At 37.8% G+C, this 20,506-nt stretch overlaps 1 protein-coding gene across 6 annotated transcripts in view; it reads right to left on the reverse strand.

Annotated features, from left to right (window-relative positions):
- Nucleotides 1-20,506, reverse strand: part of PTPRC (protein tyrosine phosphatase receptor type C) — a 132,413-nt gene that overhangs the window by 69,961 nt on the left and 41,946 nt on the right. For 5 of the 6 annotated variants that reach the window (XM_082394193.1, XM_082394191.1, XM_082394195.1 and 2 more), the window contains exon 2: nucleotides 5,488-5,514. In XM_082394193.1, coding sequence (XP_082250319.1) covers nucleotides 5,488-5,514 — 27 coding nt within the window. Of the gene's footprint in view, nucleotides 1-1,725; nucleotides 1,924-5,487; nucleotides 5,515-20,506 lie in introns of all 6 variants that reach the window. The other variant, XM_082394190.1, reaches the window with a different exon arrangement.

Raw genomic sequence — 20,506 nt, forward strand, 5'->3', positions numbered from 1 at the left:
TTATGTATGTGAATGCTTACTGTAATAATTTTTTTAATTTTTGAAATGGTGTATATTATACTGTTACAAAAATGGATTGAGGCATATTTTTCCCCTTCATATATTAGTAAGCAAGAAAAATTTGATTACATTCCATTCCACAATAAAAATCAATCATAAACATAAAATAAATAACACATATAGGTTTTATCCCAGTAGAGAATTGAAATATCACCAAGATTATTTTCCAGAAAAGAAAATGTGTTGCATTGTTTGAAAGCATAAGAAATTTTCCAAGCTAATTTTATCACTAGTATTATTGAGCCAGAGCAAGTTAGTATTTTTAAATAATTCATCCATATGTCCAATCTATTTCATTTTAAACCTTTTTTTCTTGCACTTTGCTTCATATGTAAATGTCTGGCTTTAACATTTTCAGGGGGAAAAATTGGGGAAATAAAAAGGTAGGAATGTTGTATGGGTGTATTTATGCATGTGAGGTGAAATGTGGAAGCTTTGAAATAGAAAACTCTGTGTGATGTTATTCAGTCAATAAAAAAGTTTAGCATGAAAAGTTCTACCTAGCCATCAGTTCCCTCATACACACATTCCTTTTGTTAAAAGGAATTCAAACACTTGCAATGTTTAGATAGGTCCCAGCCACCTCCGCTGCCCTATGGTAGCAGGGAAAATGGGATAAAGATTAAATATACATTACTGTCATTGATATAAAAGGCACTGAACATTTATTCAACCACTTACCACAGCCAATAAAGTTCATCCGGATGGTACTCAAAACACTGCGTGTACCCATCACCCAGGAATGTGATGGTGTTACCCGTGCTTGCATTTCAAGCTAAGATTGATGACCTTATTGAACAAATATCTCAGTCTTTTTAAACAGAACATGTCTATTAACTAGTTTGCCTCAGAAAGTGGCACACAGCACATTATTTAGGAAAAGGCGGGAACAAATCTCAGGATGGTCAGTTTGTGTACCAGATACGCTTGTGGACCTAACATTAAACAGAAAACGAGTGGATCTATGGTGTCCCTGGATTCTAGGATCATCAGAGGTTTTCCCCAGGAGAAATACCTCCCATGTCACTCTGATACTTTGCTACGAACAGGACCACATCATCTTAAATTCTACCGTTGGGACTCACAACCCTAATTAAATATTTTTTTAAAAAAAAACAGTGCAAATATCCCTGGAAGAAATCCAAATAGCAAAGCTGAATTATTAATCCTCAGTGTGGTTTTTTAAAAAAATAATAAATTGTCTGTCTCCAATAATTTTCTGATATTGAGGATCTGGGATTGAACCAAGAAAAATTCTACTTTGGGGTAAAAGCCGGGGAGTGCGAGACCAACAAAGACCTGAAAGAGGACATTCTGACCTCCCCGGGGCTACAGAAAACTTAGGTGAGCGGGAACCAGGAAAATGATGCAGCACGTGGGGATCAGAGGACCCCGAGAACCGCCGCTGTCCCCCGTCAACACACCCTGATTTTACTTAAGGGGACTTCCCTCCCACCCCCTCTCCCTAACAACAGTTTTCATTACTTTAGCCGGCCAATATTTCATTAACACCTAGATGCTCTACGTTTTACACACTTTAGTAAAATCTCACACGTAGAAACTGAACATAATTTAAACTGTTCTGATAACTTTAAAATTTAAAAAGAAAAAACAAAGAGAGACAAGTTTTTCCCTAATCCCGTCTCAGTTAAGATCACTGCCAACCTGTCACAGCAGGAATACTATCATTATCCCAAGAGTTCAGGGATACTTCGGTGGTGCTACTTTCTGGACCAGGAGGAGGCGTGGTCTCTGAGGAGTCATTTCCTCGTTCAGAGATGCTTGCGAGTGAGAATGCAGTGGTGTGAGCGGGTAAGGTATCACCTGGAGGCAGAGTAGAGGACTCTTCTGCTGTGTTCAGTCCTGTCACATTCATGGGAGATGGAGGGGGGAGAAAATAAACATGTGAGTCATACCCTGAATCGTATCATCTGAGCCGGCTAGCTCCCCGGCCCATGACTGCACGTACATAAATATACCTACCTATACGTGTGCCTATACACACACACCATACAGATATGAGTTATGGTGTGTGTGTGTATATGGGGTTTGTGTGTATTTGACAATGTGTACACATGTATGCACATGCATATATACACAAATATAGATGCATCCAGAGGGATAGATGGACTATATGGACTTAGTCAGAAAGCAAGCTGCAGAACAGGTGCTAAAGGTGAAAATGGGGAAATGAGGTGAAAGCAGCTATTCCCTGCCCTCTTCTCACTTCACTGGTGGATTCTCAACTGTCCAAAGCAATTGGGTTCAGAAGGATGAAACACCAGGCGTAAAGATGATTAAAAGAAATTGTGAAAGATTGATCAACGAAGAAAAGAATAAAGAAAGATAAAGTTGGAAGGGGATTATTAGGAAGGCTAGCATTCCAGGAGAAGAAAATGAAAGACAAGAGTTCTAGACGCACACACTGATTTTTTTTCTTTATCAATCAAATTCAAACAAAGCAAAGACCAAGCAAGAGACTGGAAAACAAAATGCACAAACAAATATACAGATGACGCAAGTCTACAAAAATGTTTTTTTCATGATAAGCGAAGAAACACAACTTGCGATACTGATATAACTTTTTCCCCAGTTTCAGTTCACTTCAGGAAAAAGAAAACTGTGGCAAGGGAAAAGAAAACTGTAGCAAGGGGGTGGTGAAGTAGGTCTGTGCACAGCTGAGGTGAGCACACAGATGGAAAGACCTGCCTGCACAGCAAATGAGAACCGTGTACTAAAGACCTTTACATTTGTGTGCTCTCTTATTCAGAAAGTGGATTTCTTTATCTCGAAGAATGGGGAAGCACACCAGTTTAAAGAAAAAACATGCTGTGCTCTCTGAATATTAGGATTATAGAGGTTCATTTTTTTCTGAATTTTCTGTTTAACATGTGTTTACTTCTATGAATAGCAAATTTTGTTCGGCAATATCTAATTAATAAAAAATTGAGTTATATCACAAGCATTTTAATTAACTCAGTTCAAATTGAGTTATATCACAAGCATTTTAATTAGCTCAGTTCAATAAGTTATATCACAAGCATTTTAATTAACTCAGTTCAATATATGGGAAAAGGGAGAGAATGGGGGGCGAACCAGAAAAGGAGCAGAAGTGCTAAGAAGGGCAGAACTAAGAACGGAAATGGAAGATCACTGAGTAGAGAATTAAGAAATGGAAACAGAAACGACACAAGGAAGTCCCAGCTTTATTCATTAATGTTGAAGGTGATGTGAAATCCATTTTTACTAAGTACCTGTAAAACCCGTCTGAGCTGCATGGAATTGCCTCGACGTCAGTGTACACGAAAGATCACAGAACTATTCTGTGATTACAGAAATCCAAAGAGCTAGGACAGCTGTTACATGTGTTCTTTTCCAAAGAAAAATTCCAATCCCTGAAATTTCATAGCCTAATAACTCACAAATAAATGTTTTTATTAACAAACTTTCACCCATAATTACATGCCAACATGTTCAACTAAGTAACAAGCAAGTGGTGTCTTCCTGTCTTCAGTGTCAAATCCTAAATCTAACTGTAGTGTTCTCTCATCGTTACGGTATATACTGAGCAAAAGGAGGGGAGGTGGGTTGGTGGGGGAGAGACTGGAGGGAAACAGGGATGGGAGAGAGAGAAGACGGAAGGGTGGAAGGAGCTTAAAATTCTGTCCAATAACATTCATTCACATTCAACATTATAGACGACCAATTATTCGTTTACTGTTTTCAGGTTAAACTAATTTTGGTGTCGGCAAAGTTCCAATGATCTCATTTGCTTTGAGGAAACTGTTGCAACTTTCTCCCTTTATCACCCCCTCCATGCTTTTGCTAGACTTGAATTCCAAAGAGGGAAAATCACTGCAAATATCTCATATAACAGTGCTTTACTGTTTTGAAGAGTAGCATTCCTAAGGATTACTTCTAGTCAAGAGCAAATTCAATTCATGGTGTATGAAGAAAGGGTGTTTGGAGAACCACCCTCCACCTAGAAGCCTTAACATCCTTGCAGACATTCTAAAGCTCCATGCACGTTCCCTCACTTCATGAATAAGAACTGAATTTAGGATGAGAAAGCATGCTTCAGTTGCCAATTCCACATTGCCCCTGTGCTCCCGCTTTGGAGAGATACTGGTTTCCACTGATCACATTCTCCTTAGCAGTATTTGGGAGAGAACGTTCTGATTTGCATTGGGGGCCACTATTTTAACTTACCTGGTTTCACCATTTGGGGGCTTATTGTGATCGAGTCTGGGCAGAGATCAGGACACTCTCTCTATAAGGTGAGGGTCACCTACTGTTTCAAACCTTCAGTCCCCTTTCTACTCCCTCCCATTCCCCTTCTGCAAAAGTAACCTGTTTCTATGGTTGAGATGAATTTACTCTTCTGTAAAAGGTGGAGATGCTGAGTTGCATGTCATTAGGTGGCATAAACCAATCACAAACTGCTATGCATCAATGACTTCAATATATTTATAAAACCTCTCTGCCATGGTAGAGTTTCTCTAATAATCCACTTCTCAGAATATTTTGAATGTGCCTCATTAGAACTGTGCATTATAATTGTTAAATCAGGGTTATCTTAAGGGCTTTACTTATCTTCTTAATGCATAATGTCAACCATATGATTAATCAGGACATCAATAATATACTTTCAATAACAATATCATTTCAGTGGTGTAATTTATTTTTAACCAGATCTAATTTTTCTCTCTTCTTTGACACTTGATATATATGAATTTATTGTCAGCATCTTCATTGCTTAAATTTATCTCAGGATTAGGACACTTGTTAAGACAATTCAGTTGTACAATTGAATTTGGAAATGATTATTACAAAATATCTCAATATTGTCAAAACTTTTCTCTTGCAGGAATTTATAGATATATAAAGTTACATTTAGAATTCTAATTTCTCATATAGTTCCGTAACTATGAAGTTTTGCAATCTAACTAAAATAAATTGATTTAATTATAGTGGTAAAATTTAAAAAGAGATTGGAAACCTGCTATGTGATTAACTGTCAGGTGTAAGAAAAGCTATAATTTATACACAATAATACATCTACAAATAAAAATATGTTCAGGTAGTTATCAAACTTTATATCTTACAAGCAGGAATGTTAAGAACAAGAGAATGTCAAGGACTACTCATGATTATAAAGTTGTCCTTAGAAAACGATTTCACTAGAAAATAATAGAAAATTCTCCACGATGAAGAGTGGCCCCCACTTGCCACAACTAGAGAAAGCCCTCGCACAGAAACGAAGACCCAACACAACCATAAATAAAATAAAATTAATTTAAAAAGAATAAATGTCGTTAGGAGGAAAAAGCTAATCAATAGTGGCTAACATTTAAAAAAAAAAAAAAAAAGAAAATTCTATCAATGTTAAATATATAAACTTGGCAAGAATAAGTAAAATGTAAATACCTTGAGTGGAAGAAATGGTGTCTTTTCCTGCAAAAAGGAAAACAAACATCTCTTAGAAAGTTTCAAACTTCATACATACATATGTAAATATAAGTTAGATTTCTGTGTATATACATACGTATATACAAACAGCATCCCTATGTTAATTCACATTCACAAAGTGACAATTTTCAGTACATTTTACCCCGGTGAAACCATAGTCCTTCTCTTAATATCATGCTTACAAAGCCCAAGTATGTCAAAACTATGCTATTAGTTTTTGAATTCTCAGGTAAAATAAAAATAATAGAAAAAAAAAGGAGAGCTTTGGAATTAATTTCAAGTCTGCAAAAGACTTTGAAAAGACTTCTGCAAAAATTTTCCCAAATGCATTCCTTTATTGAGATGATGATTATTGATTGAGTACTTACTATATTCTAGACATTATGCCACATTCTAGGATAGAATATGATCGAGTTATAGAAATTCTCTGCCCCCAGTGAGCTTAGTTCAATGTGAGATATAGAACAAAAAAAAGAAAAGAGAGAAAGAAAGAAGAAAGGAAGGAAGGAAGGAAGGAAGAAAGAAAGAAAGAAAGAAGGAAAGAAAGAGAAAAAGTAAGAAAGAGAAAGAAGGAAAGAAAGAAAGAAAGGAAAAGAAAGAAAGCCATACAGTGTGATGACAGACGAGCGGAAATGTGATACAGAAACAAATATGAGGATCACCTAATTCAGACTCCCCGGGTTGGTGACTGGCTGGTGGAGGAGGTGTTAGAGAGGGTTTCGTGGGTACATTTAGTCTGTGACTTAAAGGATTATGGACAGCTACCTTAGTCCTAGAATAAGAAGAAGTTGGGATTTATCTTGCAGGCTTTAGCCACCGGCAAGAGGTGTTAAGGGGAGGTCTAATGGAGAAACATCTCAATTTTCGACCAGTCTTGTTATGAAATGGAAGATAGATTATCAGAAGGCAAAGTTGGGAACAGGAAAATGAGGAGACTTAAAGAAAAGCATATGGGAAGGATGATGTCCTACGTGAGGAAAATTGTACCCACAACTCAAAAAAAAATGGGATTCATGAAACGCTTAGGAAGTAGTCATCAAGGTTTTGTAAATCTTTGAATGCGAGGAAGGAGGAGGAGGAGGGGTAATTGGAAAGACGTTCAAGTTGGTAACTGAACATCCTGGTGAACTGCAGTAGGTAGACTGTGGACGCTTTCACTGAGTGAAAGAAGAAAGAAAAGCAGGTGGGAGAGGAGCATCTGATACGCCTGAGACTTCATGACCTGCGTTTTTGTCCCTCCTCTTTAGCCAGCTTTTTATCTTTCTATCCCATATAAAATGACTTTTTTAAAGTTTTTATCTTCCTGTTAATAGTCTTCCCTTTTGTCTCATTTATTCTTATTTCCTTCTAAATAAAGTTCTTAGAATTGTGTTGATTTGTAAAAAAAAGTAATAAGAGAAATAAAATATCAGCATATCAGTAACTAACATCTTGTGTTTTAAGATGAAGAAAAAATAGACCTCGCGGTAATTGTTCATAAAGAATTTAGCATATTGCCACATTCAAAATATTCAAGTTAGTTTAAGTGTATGAACACATTTCATAGAATACACCCCTCTTCTTTATCTGAGAAATATATAAGGTTTTAAGTTATCTAAAACTATTTTGATGTGCCCCTTCTCGGTATAAACACTTAAATCCTTGGAACTTCAGACAATTTCATTTGATTCAGTCAGGTCCAAGAAAGATGTATTGTTTTGCTGGCATGCTATTAGTGGCTACTTTTGAACATGATGAAGGCATGGTCCTTTTCCCTGGAAAAGCTCATAACCCATAAGACATATAGATAGAGATTTAATCTTCAGGGGTCTGCAAAGACATTTAAGTCATAGATGTACTTTATTATGACTAATAAATAAAATCCCGTCCACCTGAGGTCAGCAAGAATCACACAAGATGAGGATGGGAAGGAAGAGAAGAAGCTTTGGCTACATAGCAAAGAGTCTTGCATATAATATGTGGTCCACAAGTCATTACTGAATGATTCTGAGCATGAGTAAATGCAAGGGAGAAATCAGACCTGAAAACAACAGCTTTGGGACAAAAGCCAAGAGTGAACATTAGAGACTAGGTAAGGAGACTGAATTTTTTCCTGAGTGACGGAATCAATTAATATAGAGGAAAAATCAAATAGTAGATTTGATGATCAGAGAAAAGAGAAATCTTAATGGTACCCATACTAGCTCCATCACTAATTCCACAGACCACTATAATCTATTGTTCTGATCTATTAATTTTTTGCCACTAAAATATGTAACACAAATGACATGGAGCATTTTATAATAAGGAATTATAATTTATCACATATTTATTGTGGATATGAGAAAAGAAATGATGGGACAATGGGGAAGCTATTTCTTTTTCATCTAAGAACTATGAATACTAGAATAAATATGCTAGAAATGTTTCCAACCAGTAGACTACTTATCAGGCCACATTCGTGTCAAAGGTCCCAGCGATACTCATTTAATTCCAGCTCGTTCGAAAGCAATGCATTTCTTTAAAGGAAATAGACGATGTCCAGTATTTTAGTCTAAGTTTGGAAAAGGAGAGCAAGGTAAGTTACCAAAATGAAGAAGACAGTTACTAGAGATTTGTCTTTTTTAAAGAACATTTCAGAAATAATATTTTATTACTAATTGCTAATGTGTATTGAGTGTTTACTGGGTACCAGGCAGTACGCTAAGCCTTTTGCTTGTATTTTCTTTCTGAAGCATCACAGCAACCCACAGGAGCTCAGAGAAGACGAATGCCTTGACCGAGCTCTCAGGGCTGGTCCAGGCTAGCCAGGGCTTGACCCTGAGCCCGTCCGACTCCGCAGGCCATCTCTCCACCCTCCGGCATCCTGCTTTCCCCATCAACTTGGCCCTCTAGCCTTTCTCTCCATTTGACCTTTCAGCCAGGAAATTCTTTTAGCCAGTGTTTTAGGTTCCATAGAGATCAGTGTTTATGAAAAGCTCAGAAGCTGAGTAAAAAAGCATCTTAATCAGGATCGAACCTCAGAGTAAATGACTCATAGTGTTACAAAGGCTAAAATAAACTTGACCCTAAATATAGACATTCAGACTAAATTACAGTTTGCTGAGTGAATGCTCTCTGTATGGTACAGACCAATATCAGAAAATTCAGTGGTGTGTCAATTTAGCTTACTACGGGATATTAGTTTGACAGGAAAGGCAACCAAACAACAGTAACACCAACAAAAGAATTACAACTCACACATCTCTTGTTTAGCTGTGACGAGGCTTCTGGAGCTTGGGAATAGAATAATAACATATCTGTATATCTATATATCTATAAGTTATCTGTACCTATATCTACATATTTCTGGTCTAATCATGGTCTCATATCCAACATTTCCCCAAATCCTTTAACCTTCAATGCAACAAAACTCAGCATCCATGGAAAACAACATAATATCTAAACATTGGTCACACTTCCTTTCTTCTCTGTTCCTGTTTACTTCCCATAAAAGCTTCTCAGATTGAATATGCATTTTCTTTTCTATCCATTTATCTCAGAATCTGATTCTAAATTCATCCACTGAGTGATTTTTAGTGTATTAAAACACAGATGCTTATGTTTTATTTCATTTTCTTTATAGAGTATTACACACACACACACACACACACACACACACACACACACAGAGCCTTCTATCTTTTTGAAAGAAAATTCCAAGCCCTCGGCAACACAGTTTATACTCAGTGTAAGACTAAAACCGCTTGTTCTCATGGTCACAAAATCCCTGTAAGCAGATTTGCAGTCTCTGTAACACTTTTAGTCAACATGATAAATCACGTGAAAATTATTTAGGCACTCAAAAAATAGGATAGAAGCACTTGAAAATAAAATTTTACAAATGTGAGCCATTCCCAAATTTAAGCCAACATTTTAAAGAAAATATTCAGGCACTACAGCAATGTAACTGGAAATGACACTTTCATTTCCATAAGCTATATCCACTAGACTACATACATTTTAAAACAATATTTCAATTAGTTTTTAAAACATCAGAAAATTAACTACAATTCGGAAAGTAGGAACACATATAAAGACAATCTACATGAAATAGACTAGTTATAAATCTAAGTAATATCTAAAGGACATATCCACCTCCCAAATAATCTGCTGACTTTTATATTAATGTACACTGACAAATACTTCTGCAGAGACTGTCTCTCCACACAAGATAAAGTAGCGGATGGGGATTCCCTGGTGGTCCAGTGGTTAGGACTCCCCGCTCTCACTGCCGAGGACCCAGGTTCAATCCCTGATCGGGGAACTAAGATCCCACAAGCCCCAAGGTCCGGTGAAAAATAAACAAAAACAAAAACCAAACAAACAAAAACATGGTAAAGTAGAGGATGGGTGAAGTTACTTAAATATTTAGAGGAGACAATATTACCATATGTCTGCATAATTTGTCGATGTCTCATCACATTTTGTAGTTCTTCAAGTGATTTCAAGTGTCCGTTGCATTTCAGACATTATCAGAACGTTAGCAAAATCATAGACAGAAGGGACTGTGCTGAATTCTCATCACCAAACAGGAAGACCTGATGAGACGGGTTGTATGAGGTATTTAACTATGTCACGATCTACCCATTTGGCTGCTGGGTTTGGTCACAGAGGGATCTGCTCGGCCAGCGGAGTTAATGTGGTTACCTCTGTTGTCTGATGTAGGTGGGCAGCCCTGCTGTCTTTATACCCAAGTTTATGTATGACTAGAAAGCAATCATCTACCGATAGTGGAGTCAAATAGACCTGGAAAAGCAAACAAAACATCTGCCTAAAGCACTTAATAACTAATGTACAATAAATACCTATTTAAAATTAGGAGATTGTATTAATATAAATAGCATTACAATATGTGTAGACATTATATGCGAACAATACTGGGAGGGTGTGGAAAACAGGTAATGAAAAATACGTGAAATAGCGGCAGGAATTAGGAGGTCACAGGCTTAGGGTGTGACAGTAAATAGGTGTCAGGATTTCTCAAAGTGTGAACTGCATTGAATGGTCTCTTAGATTCTACACACACGTCACGTCCAATAAATATAATAAAAAGAGCACTGTTATATATCTTGTGTTTCTATATATTATCCCTTGACTTTTACTCCTCTGGGGATAATATTTTCTACACCATTTTTAAACATACGTTAAGTGCCTGTTTTCATTATTTAGACAAAGGACTATTTAGAAACCTTCCAGTAGGTGGCACCATAGCACCAAAAATCTGCAAATCATTTCCCAGCGTTATAATCCTGCTGTTGTGAATCACCCGTGGAATTGACTAGGTACATTAAACAAATGAAAATGTAGTTAACAGACCACTTGATCTTCAGAGCTGTGTTATTCTAACATGTGTCTTGTTATTGAATTTACCTTTCCCAATATGTTTCTTTTACAACTCAAAATGTTCAAGTGATTGTAAATCAAAGCTACCTTGAAGTTGCACCCCTAAGTCCCCCATCAGAGATTTCAGCAAAAACTAGGAATCAATTGAGTGAAAATGACATTTCAAAAGACATGCTTAGGCTTTGAATACCAACTGTTCCCATCACCACCACCACCCCGACCCCCCACTTCCTCAAAAGGAATGGAACACCATTTCCAAAGGGAATTAAATCTGTCTAGTTCAGCAAATCTAAGAAAAGTACAAGGACAGAAGGGTGAAACAGAAGAGATGAAATAAATGCTGATTTTCAGCATCCAGCCTAAAATGAATGGTCTCATGTTTTGAAGGTTGAGAATGCACACCTGACCTCCATAAACATAAAGGCAATACAAAAATGGAAAAAGCAAATCAAGACAAAAAACACAGGTCAACTAAAACAGATATGTATGGTTTTCCTTGCTTACTAAGGCAGGATAATAATAAAGCAGATAAATAAAAATAAAAGGATTCTACCTTTACTTATTCTGTAAATGTGATATATGGTCCACAAACAGCAAATCTAATAAATGCATCAAATTACCAAGTATCTGTGGAGTAAGCCCTTTGTGCAAATGACAAACAAAGCATTAGCTGGATTTCAGAGAATCATAGGAAGTAGTCTTTCCTTCCCTCCACCAGTAAATATAATAATTATAGCAAGAGTTTTCTGAAATGTTATGTATCAGATACTATGCAAACCTCTTTACATGTTTTTGCCCGTAATCATCCCAGCAAGTCAATGAGTTAGAAATTATTTTTCCTATATTATAGGGAACAAAACTGATAATTCAAGGAGCTTGATCAGTCACACACCTAGGAAGTGGTAGGTGTGAAGGAGTCTATCCAATACTAGTTTTCTTATGCTTCATGCAGGATTTGTGTTAAAACATTGCTTATATTGTTATAAGTGCCGGGAGTCCTGTAGATAAAATAGTTGCTGCTGACCACCAGAAAATAATTTTAGACATTTCAACTGGTATAGAAACATAGGATTTTAATATCTATTGACATGTAGCTCCTTTGATGGATAAGGAAACTAAGGCTCATTGAGTTTAAATGCCTTTCTGATTTCACGCAATTTAGTAAGACCCATGACTTATAAGCTCCATCAATTACGACAGAATTTCAACATACCTATTGGGGAACCTCACTCTTAAATACAATGGGCTTCCAAGAAACTTAGACTGAAGGCTCTAAGAAGAAGGACAGAGACCAAGATAAACAGAAGACAGACCTGGGAGAAACAAGACAGTTCAAGGAGAACACAAACCACTAAAACCAACTATAATTCATCTTCTCAGAAATGAGACAACATTGCATCCATGAGCAAAACAAGGGGTATTAAAAAGCAACATTCCAAGAAGAAGAAAGGAAGTCAATGGATACCGGCTAAAATCTTTGGAAAAAAGAAAAAGAAACTGCAGAACAACAGACAATACCATTTAGAAATGGTGACATATCTTTGTGTTTGTGTTTGCTTCTGGAAAGATGGGGGATGAGGAGTAGGATGGGGGCAAAGGATTGCCTTACTATAGAACTTACAGTCCCGTGTAAACTTTCCACACACACACACACACACACACACACACTTGAATAAAAACACAAATAAGAAAGAAAGGTATCAATTTGTAAAATTCAGTTAAGGATAAATAGGGCAAATGCACATGGCCTTGGAGTGGAATAAAATTTTAAAATTCTTAATTTTTTCAATACAGCAATCATATCTAGCTATCTAGAGGTCATACTGAAGTAAGTCAGACAGAGAAAGACAAATATCATATGATATCGCTTATATGTGGAATCCTAAAAAGTGGTACAAATGAACTTATTTACAAAACAGAAATAGAGTCACAGATGTAGAAAACAAACTTATGGTTACCAAGGGGGAAAGGGGGTGGGGGAGGGATAAATTGGGAGATTGGAATTGACACATACACGTTACTATATATAAAATAGATAATTAATAAGGACCTACTGTAGAGCACAGGGAACTCTGCTCAACACTCTGTAATGACCTATATGGGAAAAGAATCTTAAAAAGAGTGGATATATGTATATGTATAACTGATCCACTTTGCTGTACAGCAGAAACTAACACAACATTGTACATCAACTCTACTCCAATAAAAATTAATTAAAAATAAATAAATAAATAAACCAATCATATCTAGCTGTCTCCCAAATAACTGTCATATGCCACATCACAAATATTCTTGTTCACACGTGAGCACATGTGAGTATACACACATCCACCTCTAAAACTAGGCGTGCATTTATATGTCCTTCATATTTGGCTTAAAACATGCTATCAATTTTAGCCATTGTAATTAACTAACAAATAACAAAAAATAATAATAAATGCAAGATGACCATCTACAAAAGATTGGTTATTTTGCCTTACTTTCTATCTTAAAATATGTGTCTGTAAGTCACGGGGGGAAAGAAAACGAGATTATCACTTCTTGGGTATTGAAGGCCAACCTGGAGTCTTTGATTCACACTTGAAAGGTCTTAAAATGGCCCATAGTCAATTTTTTTTCAGAAGTATTTCATGCTACATGTCCCCTGGAGAGATATATAAAGTGTGTTAATATAGTAAAGGCAAAGAGAAGATTTATGCAGCTTTGTTTAACCCAGAATCTCTCAAAAGCATTTGACACAAACGCATTTTTTTTCCACGGACATTCTGTAGACGATGTGATGGATATGAGGGCCAGGAACCCCAGTGATGCTGGGTTGTACCAGTGACGTGCAACTGTACACATATACCCAAAATACAGATTAAATCAGATTAAAAGTCCTGGGCTCCATCTCTGCAAATTCTGATTTAGTACATCTGAGGTGTGCAGGGATCTGTGGGCTGGTATTTTCTTAAAGCTCTGATGGTGGTGATGGTGGGGAACCAGGGTTAAGAATGATTGGTGAAAATACTTCTTCACGCATTGACTCCGTAAAAACGTTTCTCTGAGTAGGTTTATTTATGTATTAAATGTCTTTTTATTTCTTATGAAAAAGTCTATTTTCCTTTATTGAAATCCAGGGATAAATACCACATATATCAAATATACTCCAGATAGCAAAAACTTTTTAATTGTATGAATCTCTTAGTAAGCATGCTTTTGTAGCTCTTTGCTTTCTCTAGGATAGGGTAAGATCGTAGTCAAAGAAATTCAAAGAGTCATCGAAGGATGTTTGCACAAGTCATGAAATTGTTTTACAAGTGTCTTTAGTACTATTAATAGTTTTTACTATTTAATAACTGAATCCTGTGTGAATGGCACTATGATAAATAAATGTACGTATTACTTCATTTAATCAGAAACCCCACAAAGTAGATGGCATTGTCCTCTTTTTACAGAGGAAGGCTCGATAAATAAATCTATGCAAGGCTAAAGAGCTCATTGCAAGAGGAGTTTGGTTTTAAATGCAGATCTGACTTTAAAAAGCGCCACACTTGTTCAGCTGCACACTGCCATGAGGGAAACGTATGTAACGCTAAATCCAGCAGTTACTCTAAACAGACCCAAAATGAGTAAAATATCACGTGTGGACCATCAAAATGGGATTCAGAGTAAGTCCCACATTGAGATGCGTTTTTAAAAAGTGCAAATTAAAAGAGGTAGATTCTTATTTAGAGAAAAGTTGGAGGGCGGAGGAGCTGGGAAGGCGGGCAGGGGATGTGAACAGACCTCGGACAAACTAAAACCGAGCTGGGACCTTATCCTTCAGTATTTTTACCCAAATCCTCAAGGAAGGAAAAATAGAGCACGCCTGAAAATGGTTTACTGTTATTACGGGCATGCTTTAAAACTAAACAAACAAACAAACAGAAAAGACTGTGCTGATCAAACCTACAATTCCTAAAGCAAGTGGGGTGAGGGAGAGAGACGGTGGGCAGGTTCCCTGCTGGCGGGTAATTGAAAGCTGGGGGCGGGGCTGCGCGTTGACTCAGTTCTGCGTCAAGGTCAGCGCCCGGCAGCACCATCCACAGATTTTTTTTTAGACGAATCAGGAGTGAAATCTAAATCATCCTCCTTTTTTGGTGAACTAAATACAAGATAACAAGAGATAAACAGAAGATCCACGCTAGACCGTAGGGAATCCGCCTAACCAACTGGCCTTCCGTCTCGCCAGCGGCAGCCCAAGGTCGGCCGAGCCTACCCAGAAGGGAAGGGAAATAAAAGCAGAGTCCGATACACGCGCTACTAACTTCTTCTCATTTCCCCTTGCTGCAATCTCCGAACAGAAACACTCGACTGACTTTCAAAATCATTAAAGGAACCGGGCCTAATGGGAAAAGCTCCCCTTTCAAATAGAATAGGTTTTCAACACGCTCTCCTCGCCAGACGGCTGTTTGCACAGCTCCGAGCAGCCTTGGTGGCTTTTCTGCTCTTGTGGTTTCTCCTCCTCGGGGTACTTCTGTTTTTCTCTTTCTGAGTCTTTATAGGAAAGGAAGAGGTGTAGCTGGTGCGGTTAAGCGCACAAGCCTTTGCAAATGGTGCAGCGGGTTGCCATGGCAGCGGCCGCAGCAGACCCATCTCGGAGTTAAACCACAACTTCTCTAGTTTATGGTGAAGCCGGCTGATAAGACAATGAGCTCCTGCAGCAAAACTGAAGTTCAGGGTGATTTGTTTTTGTTTCAATGAAAAGGTGTCTCAGAGAGAAGGTTGAAGATGAGGAGGATGATTTGTTTCACTTGGAAGCACTGCGTTTTGAAAGGCATTTGCAAATCATATTTTAATGAGAAAAAAAAGTTAAATCCAATCGTCTCTTCAGTAACGTTAAAAAGTCACCCTCTCTTGGGCTCGCAATGAAATTGGATTCATTCATTACATAACGCAACTTGGAGAAAACAGGTTCCAAAGAGAAAAGTAAGACAAACGTGCTTATTTGTAAATAGAATCCACACTCCTTTAACCTCAAGATTATGAAATGACCAAACAGAGCGGAGGTGAGGATATTTCACAAAGTACACAGCTCTTTATCATCACGTACGAATGTTACTCTCCCACTATGACATACCACATACCACCCTTTGCAAGCAAATGTTCTGAGCTAAATAAGTTAAGTGACTTCCTTAATATCACACTTGAAGTCTCCTGAAAGTTCACGCCTGAGAACACAGAAACGTACAGGTGAGTTTTGCTACCTTTGCCATGTTAACCGACACGCTTCAGCCCTGGTTGGTAATCATTTTCCATGCTGAGTATTTCTACCAACGGTCTTAGGTCTTAGCTAAAGATAATTAGCTCACGATATAGAAAATATTAAAATAATATATGAACATCCATAAATTATCTACCCTGGAAAACATCCATAAATTATCTATCCTGGAAAAGGTCATGAGATCATTTTTAGTGAACATTTTCAGAAAGATTCATATTGGGTCGGTTTCTCGTGGCTTTTTATGTCAGGAAACTTCTCTCTCTCGAGTAAAAAAAGGAATGTTTTTGGAATACCTACTCTCCTCGGAATATCTCTGTGTGGTAAGTGTTATTACGCTTGTTTTAGAAATGAGGAAATGAGGAGGCTGACAATTTGAATAAATTGAATTCAATGAATACATAAAGTGATAAGTAACAGTGCAGAAACTCAAGCCCAGGCCTACCAGGCACCAAAGCTCTTGCATTTTTTTACTAACCACATAAGGCCACCTCCTGGGAGTGCAGGATACAGAGTATCTATTTGACTTTATTCTCAACTTTGGTACATAGTCCGTGAATATCTAGTATCTGGGGTCTGGGCTTCTTTCCTTTTCCCTAGTCTGACGACTTATCCTATCCTATTTCACCAACCTTTCTACTCAGTTCTAAACTGTGATTCCCCCTTTCCCCATGCATTTTATTTTTTTGGCCACGCCATGTGGCATGTGGGATCTTAGCTCCCGGACCAAGGATCGAAACTGTGCCCCCTGCACTGGGAGCATAGAGTCTTAACCTCTGGACCACCAGGGAAGTTCCCCCCACCCATGCATTTTAGATACTGCCACGAGTCCACTTTTACAATGTACTGATATGCTTTGTTCTTGCTAAAATATTTTAGTAGAAGATTCCAGAATCTTTACTATTATTATTGAAAGTCCTTCCCAATCCATCTCCAAGTTGTCTTTTCAATAACATTATCAATATTCTTAAATGAAATCACTTATTTCATTTCAAATTCACTTCAAATACAATTTATTGTCACCCAGTAGGGTTTCAGCACACGCCGCCTCTCTCCCTTTCAGTTTAATTTTACCCTAGCCTGGGATATCTTTCCTTCTTTTAATGACCCTGATTCATAGCCATCCCCAAGACTTGATTCAAAATCCAACTTCGTGACAATTTTCCTGGTCCCCTCAGGCCACCAAAGTCTTCTAATATTTAGAAGAATAATAATGTGTAGCACTCTTGGGGATGCATATCATAAATCGACTTATCTAGTTCGTTATCTCTTTACATGGAATGTTCCAGTTAAGACCATAGATGTTTGGAACCAGCACAGGAGGGCTTGAATCTCTCCATTGCCACTCTCTAGCTGTGTGACCTTGGAAAAGTGACATACCCTCTCTGAACCTCAGTTCTTCTCCCGTTAATCTATAATATCTGCTCATAGGGCTGCATGGCTATTAGGGAAGACAATGTCCGTGAAGCCCTTAAGTGCACTGAACCCTTAGGTAATCATTGAGCCCTTCCTCACTTAGGAACTCAAAAAATGATACTAATCACTGTTTTTATCATCATCACCATGATTATCACCTTTGGGCATTTGACTTGTTAACTCTGTTTGTGTTTCTTAAAGGGGCTGGTGAACCTTCATCCCTTGCATTTTACACAGTGGCTAGTTTATGGAAGGTAAATAATAAATATCTTGGGTTGTAGTCTTAGTATATTTTGTACTTGGTAAGACAACTTTGAGCAATATAATTTTGAAACTCATTGTAAGATATGGTATGTGTAATTTCTCATTTCATAAGATGAAATGGTATTATGGTTCCCCTTGTCATTTTCATGTGCTTTCGAATTTTCACATAACATCTCTATTTATGTCATGCAATGAAGAACAGAATGTAAAACTATACCCATAACGAACTGGGCTTTGCATTGTATTCACACTGACCTGGTTTTGAATCCTAGCTCAGCCAGTTAGGACCTTGTACAGGCTAAATAATATTTGTGAGCTTTGTTCTCCTTGTATGTGGAGACAGAATCAGCACACCTAGTGTATGTACAGGTACATAGGAGGGTTAGATGGAGTAATACTTGCAAAGGGCCTCACAAAATAGACAGCAAGCACACAGGTGATGTTGAGTAAATGTTCACTACAGTAACACCCATCTATCCCTCTGCCTTTTTCACTTAGTGGCCATCAGTGGTCATAATTTTCAGATGAGAGTCAGGAATCCAGTGGTAGTTAAAACTACCATTTTAAGAGGCTCTCAGGGCTGAACCTTCTGTTTATTTAATTGGCACACAAAATCTCATTTTATTTTTCATTGTGGGTTGAGTAAGAATCTATATGTGCCTACTGTCTTGAATTATGAATGTTTGCAGACTTTTTCTATGGTTAATGCAACTTGCGCTGGGCAAGAAAGGAAAGAATCTGAGTTACACACCCAGGATATAGCATTCCGTGTTCCCTTAGCTTGGATGTGCTTTTCATATCCATTGCTGTGTTTTCTATATTCCTTTTGCATGCCCCCCATCCCTTGGAGGGCTTTGAAAAAATTTTATCAAAGCAAGGCTTATGAGTGACCATGAAGATACCAGACCTCAAAAACACGTGGTTTCCCAATGACCTATCACCTGCGATTTCTATCTCGGGGCAAGCAGTGGAAACGGCTGGGTCCCATGGGTTCTGAATCCCAGGTGCCCCTTCCCAAAGGTGCTCAGACACCAGCGCCATGCTGTCTGGGACCCAGCTTCCTGGCCATCACCCAGAACACGACTCCAGAACCCCTCACGCACTGACACAGATCTTAAGTTTGACAATTGTACAAAAGAACGGACAGGCACGGCCTTTTTCCAGACTCACATTCAGCTCACTGTTTCTCCTTACCGACGGGCTGAGGCATTCCCCAAAGTCAAAAGAACACCGTAGGCTTAGGTTCAAGCTATGATAAAATTGTCACCCTTTTAAAACCTCAGGACATGGCTTCCTTAGGCCTGAGTCTTTGACATGTGCGGTGCCAGCCTAGGTGCCCAGACAGCACGTCAACTCTCCATGTATTGAACTGAAACTGGTTGGACTGAATCAAGTTGTTAAAAAACACAACCACAACGATTACAACATTGGAGGGTGGATGTGCAGTGGCCTAAATAAAATGACTTGTTACTGGTCTATTTCTCGTTGTAACCATGTCTTTTACTTACTTTGCACACTGAGGTGCAATTTTAATCTCACAGAGCATCCATAACCTCGAGTTTGAGGTGTAGTCCTCAATTTTGAAGCAGGAATGATATTCTCGTCAGTGGCACAGTTCTGGAATCATGCTTCTCATAAGCTTTAGTGACCCTTTTAAGTGAAATCAGCAGTGACAACAGAAATTAACCCACCCATTTTAGAACCAGAAATGTAGCCACTGGGAGAGCATTAAGGGTAGGGATGCTTGGGGAATTCCCTGGTGGTCCAGTGGTTAACACTCCACACTTCCACTGCAGGGGGCACGGGTTCGATCCCTGGTCAGGGAAGTAAGATCCCGCAAGCTGCACGGCCAAAAAACATACATGTATAAATACATATATGTATATGTATATTTATATATATAAAATAAAATAAAATAGGATAGGAATGCCTGCCTTCCTTTTGTAGTGATAAAACGGTCCAGGGAAAACAGACCACGTGAGTTTTGAATTATCAATTCATTAACATATTTTCATGGCTTATACCTAATTTACAGAGATAGAAAAATAATTTTTATGCCTGATCTATGACAAAGGAAATCCAGATCTTGGCCCAGTATGTCATTTAATATCATGGAACAAAAAGCATACTTGGGCTGAGACCATTCTTATGGGAAATCTCATGAGAAGCTCATAGATTTATTGTCATTTTTTTTTACATCGTTTTGTCTCTTTATGAGAATCTATTCCAGTTGATCCTAGTGAGGGGGAAGATGAAGTCAAAATTAGGTAGATTCTTATGGTTAATGAGATATTATTAATGTCATATACCTTTTTAAAGAATGAAAGTTAAATGTGAATGAGATAAAGGTAAATTTGAGGCACATTTAGTGAGAAAGTGCTGGGCTTTTTTTTCCCCTATAATAAATACTTCTTTCACAGCCTCTCGCCTACCTCAACAAAACTACATTTTCTTTAAAATTTAGACTTCTGTTTCTCACAAAAATTAATTCCATGTCAAAAAACTACTGTTCTTAAAGTGAGTAGAATTGAGAAATATTTAAAGTTTTCCAAGGATGACTGGAAAAAAATTGTTATAACTGAAATCATGCGTTCAGATTAGAGAAACAGTTAGGTGAAATTCACATGCTATATGACTGTTAATACATTATTTTATAGAATTATGCAAACTAATGGGGCACTGCAGAGTCTC

This window comes from Balaenoptera borealis (genome assembly GCF_965194805.1).
Source record: "Balaenoptera borealis genome assembly, chromosome: 1".
Classification (NCBI taxonomy): domain Eukaryota; kingdom Metazoa; phylum Chordata; class Mammalia; order Artiodactyla; family Balaenopteridae; genus Balaenoptera; species Balaenoptera borealis.